General features: G+C 34.1%; 1 protein-coding gene across 1 annotated transcript in view; it reads left to right on the forward strand.

Moving 5' to 3' along the window:
• The first annotated feature begins 1677 nt into the window (after positions 1 to 1677).
• Positions 1678 to 7858, forward strand: part of LOC106468648 (probable RNA-binding protein 46) — a 47028-nt gene continuing 40847 nt past the window's right edge. The window contains exon 1 of the mRNA XM_022397003.1: positions 1678 to 2410. Within this exon, the coding sequence (XP_022252711.1) occupies positions 1697 to 2410 (714 nt within the window). The 5' untranslated portion in view covers positions 1678 to 1696. The remainder of the gene's footprint in view (positions 2411 to 7858) is intronic.

Raw genomic sequence — 7858 nt, forward strand, 5'->3', positions numbered from 1 at the left:
TTATATGGTAAAATATACTGTCATAGATGGCTACAAATAACAGCAGCCAAACCGTCATTATTTTATTCCACCATCTGTGGATATTTTCACTGTAGTATGGAAGCACACTGGTTGTTTTCTATCTCCATTATTTCGTAAAGTGCACATTTGTTATTCGCCCAAAATATAATTTTAGCAGTAGAATATCTGACAAGAAATGTGATTAAATAAACTTTCCTTATCTACCCATTGTTCTGGATCATTTCCCTTTGGAATCACATATCCTTTATCATGGGAAAGGTTACTGTAAAACTGGGTGTATTATGTGAAGGTTGTCAGTGCACTTTCCTACTGGCAGGACAGTTGAAACCTGAAGGGTATTACATCTCTTATTTTTTATTGGAACGATCAAGAGTGAAAGAGTGACGTGGGTAGTATATGAACACTAAGAGGGATGGTGTTATAAATGATTCCACATCATTCTGTGCTCTTTCATTGTGGAACAGATCTCCTCCTGGCAAGATTTATCTCTACTCAATAGAGAGAATAGCTGTCCATTATCTTCATGTACTCGTCCTTGGCTGTGTTTTAAGTGAATAAATGATAATTAAATATTGATAATAAATTGGTAAACAACGATTTACAAACACAATAAAGTGACTTATTTGGGGAGGAACATGCTACATTTCACAAAATACTTTGGGACGAATTTGTTTCCTACACCAACCCGAAACTAAAAAGGAGAGAGACTGTTTATAAAATATAGAAATCATCAAAGCAAGCGATCTTTCGCTAAACCGTTATAATGGCTGTAGTAACATCAGCTATATTTGGTTAAGTTTGTCCATGGTTGACCTGGTGACATCATTTCCTTTACATTAAACCCTCGTGTCTTTTTCTCTTTGTACTTATATATAAACCAAAAAAAAAAAACCTGAAAAAACAAAAAATATTGTGCTGAATAGAGAGGTTGGTCCAGGTTTAGAAAAAACGAAGTACTGGATATATGTTTTATTTGTCTAGATTGTGCCAGAGTAAATTTGTGTACTTATATAAATCTTAATCGAACTTCAACTTTCACTCCTGAGGATAGTAGAGTAGAACACCGAAACATTTAGAGTCTTGGTAGGATTGGTCCCTAGTTTTAATAAATATTATTGTGTAATTATTTTTAACGTTGGGCGCTTGTAAATTGTATATAAAAATTAAGAATTATTTATTTCGTAGTATTAAACCACTAACTGTTAGTTACAATTGCTTTAACTTAAACAAGTGTAGTTGAAAACCTCATATTCTGTAGTTTTACAGAATATCAATTTAACTAGATCCGATATAATACTTCAAAGATATTTCTCATGTATTTTGTATATTCTTTAATAAGTTGTTCTGGCATCTTTATAATAGTTAGTTTCTTCTTTTTTTTTATTTAGTGCTTATGTATTTTAGTGACGTTATAAATTAATACTCCTACTTTATAATGCAAGTAGCAAGTACTCGCGAAAAATATAAAATAGCTGTGTTTTTAAGAGTTGTTATACTTTGCAAAAATAAATAATATAAATGGCCCCTTTTGTTTCAAAATATTAGCTCCAGTGGCATGCGCCTATTGGTCGTGACCTTATTTTATAGGCTTAGTAACTTATTTGAAAGGATTAAGTTCTTAGTGGTGCTTCGTAATCCTAACAATTTGTTAATTGGTAGGCCCGTTTAAAGAAATATGCCAAGTTACTACTCCTTAGGATTTCCACCAACGGGACAAGCTTCAGTCATGGGCTCCTGTGTATCCAGATCCAAAGAAGCAGCTTTATTAAGTCTTATGGAGAGAACTGGGTATCAGATAATTCAAGAGAATGGCCAGAGAAAGTTTGGACCACCGCCAAATTGGGAAGGACCTCCACCTCAAAAGGGAAGTGAAGTTTTTGTGGGGAAAATTCCACGAGATCTCTACGAAGACGAACTTGTTCCTGTGTTTGAAAAAGTTGGAAGAATTTATGAAGTTAGGTTAATGATGGATTTTAGTGGAAGCAATCGTGGTTACGCGTTTGTGATGTTCATGAATCCTTTGGACGCTAAAAAGGCTGTGAAAGAACTGAACAATTTTGAAATTCGAAAAGGCCGCTTTATTGGTGTATGTAAGTCAGTGGATAATTGTCGACTTTTTGTAGGAGGAATTCCGAAAACGAAAGAAAGGGAGGAAATACTAGAAGAAATGAAAAAAATAACTGAAGGAGTCGTAGACGTTATTCTATATAGAAGCATCCCGGACAAAACTAAAAACAGAGGCTTTGCTTTCGTTGAATATGAAAATCATAGAGCCGCAGCTATGGCACGTCGCAAATTGATTCCAGGTAAAATCCAGCTGTGGGGGCATGAAATTGCTGTAGATTGGGCAGAACCCGAACCTGAAGTGGATGAAGACACAATGTTAAAAGTAGGCGAAAATTTTAACATGTTTCATGTTTTTGTATAATACTACTGTTTTTTTATATGTTTCAAAAAATCCAGATAATATGCTAGCTTACGTAGTTAGGCTAGTTGTTACGTGATTTGGCACCCTAGTACTAGTTGTAGTACTAGTAGTGTTAGTAATAGTATGACATTCAAAAGAATGTTTAAAGTTTACTGCATTAAAATTATAAATTTAAAGCAGTGTCAGATTTTGCTTGTAACTACATAATAGTTGTCTCAACGTTATAAGCCTTGTTAAGGTTTAAAATTTAGAAAAGATTTTTTGGCTTTGAAGAAAGCATAACTTTAGCGACCGAGTTTAAAAGATTGGAAATGTCTTATTTCTAATGTTATGGTACATTGGTAGGAACGCTTAAAAATAATATTCTTATTAAAGTTAAACGTTAATATCTAATGTAATTTTGGATACATTTTATGAGTTTTAGAATGATATCACTAAAATTGTATTTACTTTGTAGAGTGCTAATACCATTCACGATAACGTTTAGTGTACAAATACAATTACATTACTTTTTGATGAACCATTTAGTATAAGAAATAGAAAACATTTTATATTGTAATTCAACATGATCATCAATTTGCGTATTATTGTTGTTGAAGTACTTACAAAAAACAATGTATAACATTAACAATAACAAGGATTATCAGGGCTTGCTACCGCTAGTAGTAGTAGTAGTAGTCGTACCAGTATCACAGTGCTTCTTTTTTCTGTGTAGGCCTACCATGCATTTATAATTTAGTTTTAATGATAACAGCTCATTCTCTATGAAAATTGTCGTATATTTCGAGAGATATCTGTAATACTTACTACTAGGTTTGAGGAAAACCCACCATGATGTTCTATGAAATGTTTGAAAAATAGCTGAAGATAAATCAAATTGTAGTACGTTCCAACTATAAGTATAAAATTCAGTTTTAATTTCATAGTTTTGTTACTTTATTTTCATTTTTCTGAAACTCTCAAAACTTTTGTTGTTCATACTCAGTAAAAATTAGTTAATATGTCTTTCGGTGTCTTTGCTCTAGCTTATAATGATTGAAACGTCATTTTGTCTCGCACATAACTAAATATTCTAATATAGTAGATAGGCCAAGCTTCAGAAGTCGGTAACGTTAACAGCAAGTGTGGCCTATATTCGTTATATCCATTGCCGACGATGTTTTTCGCTCAATCCAGAGCTCTTATGTTATGATAATGACCTAAAGAAAGGTAGATTAAACCAAATTAGTGAATTTCAAAGGTTGAGAAAATGGTAGAGAGGAGACAATTCTCGCCACTCATTTAGATTATGGAAATGATTTTCTTGAAACGTTGAGTGACATTTTGCATCAGAAAATTTGCTCAGTGGCTCGGAAAGCAAGGCTTCAATGTCTATTTGATCAGTAGTTGCTCAACTACCTGAATGTTCTAGTCCTGATCCGTGTGTGCCCGCTGTCTTGCCTGCTGGGGAAAACTCCTAACTGGCGGTATGTCCAGTCCTTCTCGTCTAAGCCTGGTCTGGACCTGAGCTGGGGTTGCCATACTCTGACTGGTAACGGCCTAGGAATCCTGTGGAGATCTTCCAAGGTGGTCTTGGATAGGAAAAGCACCAAATTCCATATCAACAACCATCAGTTGTCCTTGCTTCCCTGGCTAAACTCTCTTGTTCATGGCATGAGTACTTATATGTGTAGAATAAGCCATTCTTTCGGTAAAACCATTCCTTTAAACTCAAGATATGAATTTAGGGATAGTGTGCACGTTATTGTTTCAGCAAGTTCACAATAAATCCTGGTGACATTCCACCAAAATTTCTACCTTTCTGTCTGCTTGTAATACTTGTGGTAAACCTACATATAACAGCAGTTTCAATCAAGAAATAAAGGTAGTGTTTTGTAGTTGATAAGTTTGTGAATTTACAGTTATGTGAGAAATAAATAGATTGGACACATTTAAAGTACAGTGAAAACAGTATTTAGACACAACATAAAAAATAGGTGCATACCTGTGTAGACAAATGGACGATCGCTTCTACAGAATCAGTGAATAGCTTGCTAACTTTCCATCCATCTCTCAAGAAGAATCTTTTCCGAACTAGTCAGGACTAAAGCCAAGTGGAACTCTACCAAGACAGTGCGTCTGGATTTTGAATATCACCTTACTTTCTTTGTCCAGTGGACGGCGTCACTTTGTGGCCTCTGTTCCATGACAACTTTGACCAAACATAACTTGTAATTGTCGTCATAGTTCAATCAGCAAAGGATATTCCAGTTTTCACTATTTCAACCTAGGCTCAAAATATTTATATTCATAATGAATAAAACAATGTTTTCTATGTTGAATTACAAAGTAGCATACACAAAATGCTAGTTCAATTTTAAATAGTTTAGTCATTCATTTTTAACACTAAGTGTTTGTTCATTTTTTTGTTTAACGCAAAGCTACACAAACTTATCTGCGCAAAACCCCAACTTTTACATTGTATTAAAACAAAGTTTCTATCAAAACAAGTTTATTCTTTTAGAAAAAATGTAACAGCCTATTCTCCCTGGGAATAGAAATCAGTAATTAAATAAATATATATCAGAACTGTTTTATTTAGATTCCGAAAAGAAGAGCATGTAGGTGCTCTCAGTGGCAGTGGTATTTGCTTTTACGTGATTGAACCTTCATATGAGCATCCAGCTCAAGAGCAAGTGCTGAAATGTTTTTAGTTTTCAACCTATAACGATATTGGCTGATTGCATTTAATGTTGATGCTGACAATCTGTTTCATTTACCTGTTTTTGTTTGTTTCTAATGATGAACAAGCATTCAGCCAGGTTAATTGGGACATTGCAAAGTACCAATAGGATGGCGTTAAGAGAGGATGTATCGCTAGTATTCAATAGAAGTGTGGTAGTTTGAATGAGACCGTAAGGCCCGCGGATAGGCATTGTTTATAAAAAGGAAAGGATTGGAATTTGATTGTCTTACTAGGAGGTACTTGGGGGTTAACCATTTCAACTCAGTTGGTAGAGCGCTTGCCTGGTGTTACATATATCGAGGATCGATACCGAGTCAAGGAAATTATTACAGAAGTAAACATAAGTAATCACATCGATGTTCATGTTTTCAGGAAGATTAATTACACTGAGTTCTATACTCTTAATCAATCTCACCAACTGAGCAGTCTGAAAGCGCAAGTTCTTTTAAAATATTGATTAAGCTTCTTGGCTCTAAATTTTTAGCATTCATAGAGAGGATTCACAATTTTAGCGTGCTCGAAGATTGGATCATCAAACCTAAATATCCGTTTTTTTCTTGTTTTGTTTTTTTCACACATTACTTTTTGTGGTTGTTGTAGAATGTTTTCTCTGGCTGAGTAACAGATCTTGGCGATTTCTTCATTATTCATATTTGCATTATTGTTTTCAGGTCTGCTAGGTATACTTTCTTATCATTCATCAATAATGCCATTAACCGATTTATCATACCTCGCTTGTTGTTTGTTTATTTGTTTGCTATTAAGCACAAAGCTACACAAAGAGATATCTGTACTCTGCCCACCACGGGTATCGAAACCCGGTTTCTAGCAGTATAAGTCCTCAGACATACCACTATGCCACTGGGGGCTCATACTTCGCATCTATGCAATTGGTAGCAAATTTTTTTTATTAGTCCCTCTATTTCTACACGTAGCCTGTGGAAGAGCGGAGCATCGCTTTGAAATAGAATATTAAGTAAGTTGGAAAAGCCCAATGAATAATTCATAAAGTCGAGTAAACCTCTTATGTCTATTGGTATGTTTAGGATATGTTATAACACGTGACGTGTAATATAATTGTAATGCAGTTCTATCCATATATTGCTTAACCCACAACCATCTGGTCTGACCAGGTGCCAGATGCTTATGCATCGTTAAGTCTGAAATTGACCGAATTTCCTTTAAAAGCTTTAGCGTTTAGCACATAAACAAAAATGGCTATACACGTCCCTTAAAAGGTCTTCAAGACTGTTCTGGAGCGTTTTGCAACTATTTCTAGCAGCTAGATACATCATATGATAACAACATTTGACAATACAAGTCCATGGAAAAATTTCTTTGATCATAGATTAAACTGAATGATTAACCGCCATCTTAGCATTTGTTGCATGACTACTAAATCCAGTTCAGTTTATCAAGTGATAATACTGTATTATTAGATAAAATCTTTGCAGTCCAATTTGGTTAACGTAATAGATGTGCATCAGCTTTAATTTCAAAATAATTATTGCATTAAACTTCACACACTGCCAACTGTTTAGTTGTACTTCCGTCAGTAAGTTAGTCTATGATTATTGAAAAAGTCTTAATTCTTAGCTTTTCAGCTAACATATCATTACAGTATGGTACAAGACCTTATCTAGCGAGATGCATTCTGCTTACCTAGCTCATAAGTTATTTGTTACTGGTCTACAGGGCATAGCGTTAGTAAGACTTTCCACTTGGTCTACAGAGTAATATGGAAGGTAAATTTTTACCATGAATGTCAGCATCTGTGCTTCTGCTCGAAAAACCATGACTGCATGACTTTCACATGTACCTGATACAAAATTCAATCTGCTTCTCGTTTTTCTTTTCTCTTTCAAACACATTTCTCTGTTTTTGAGAAGTTTAGACATACGTTTAAATTTTCTTAAGATCATTTTTGTACCCAAATGCACCTATATTATTACAGAAATAGCGACAGAAGCAGTCTCATTTGTTTTTGATATTTTTAACAATGTTTTGAAAGTTCCTCTTCTTTCTGAGGTATTTTATTACAGTCTAATTTTACAACTCTCCTCGACGCATGCAAGTTCTTTGAATATTGCGCATGCGCCTTTGTTGTAAACTGAACGATCTGACGAAGAGCATTAGCTCGAAATGTCATCTTTCTTTTTAATAAAAAAATATTAATAACTTGGCGATTGTTCAATCTGTTATTTAATTTTGTTATTTTCGTCGCCTATGCGGTTTTGACTATATTTGTCTGTCACTTAACTCGCTAATGGCAGTATCGTAACAGCGGATGTATTTATTTAATGTGAAAGCAAATGTGGACGCAAATACTAGTGTAACCTTATACGTAGGACTTCTGTTTTTTATTTTTTTTACATAAGTGTTTTTAGCTGTTTTATTTAGATATTTGAAAATTGTTGTTTTCACTCTTGATACTGTAATGAGTATACTAGTATACTGTATATTCTCTGCGCAATAACTTTTTTTATAAGAGTAAAAACAGATACGAAACATAGTTTATTTATGTTAAAGCTTTGAAATAGAAGCTAATATTTTAAAACAAGTAAAGAAAAAACTTTTCAAAAAAGGAAGAAAATGTTGGGATTGCTAATATCAGTCCTTCAAAAACAATAAAAACAAGATAGGGATGGCACTTGCATCATCCCTACATAATAACTAACACAGGC

This window comes from Limulus polyphemus, unplaced genomic scaffold (genome assembly GCF_000517525.1).
Source record: "Limulus polyphemus unplaced genomic scaffold, Limulus_polyphemus-2.1.2 Scaffold3097, whole genome shotgun sequence".
In the NCBI taxonomy this organism is placed as follows: domain Eukaryota; kingdom Metazoa; phylum Arthropoda; class Merostomata; order Xiphosura; family Limulidae; genus Limulus; species Limulus polyphemus.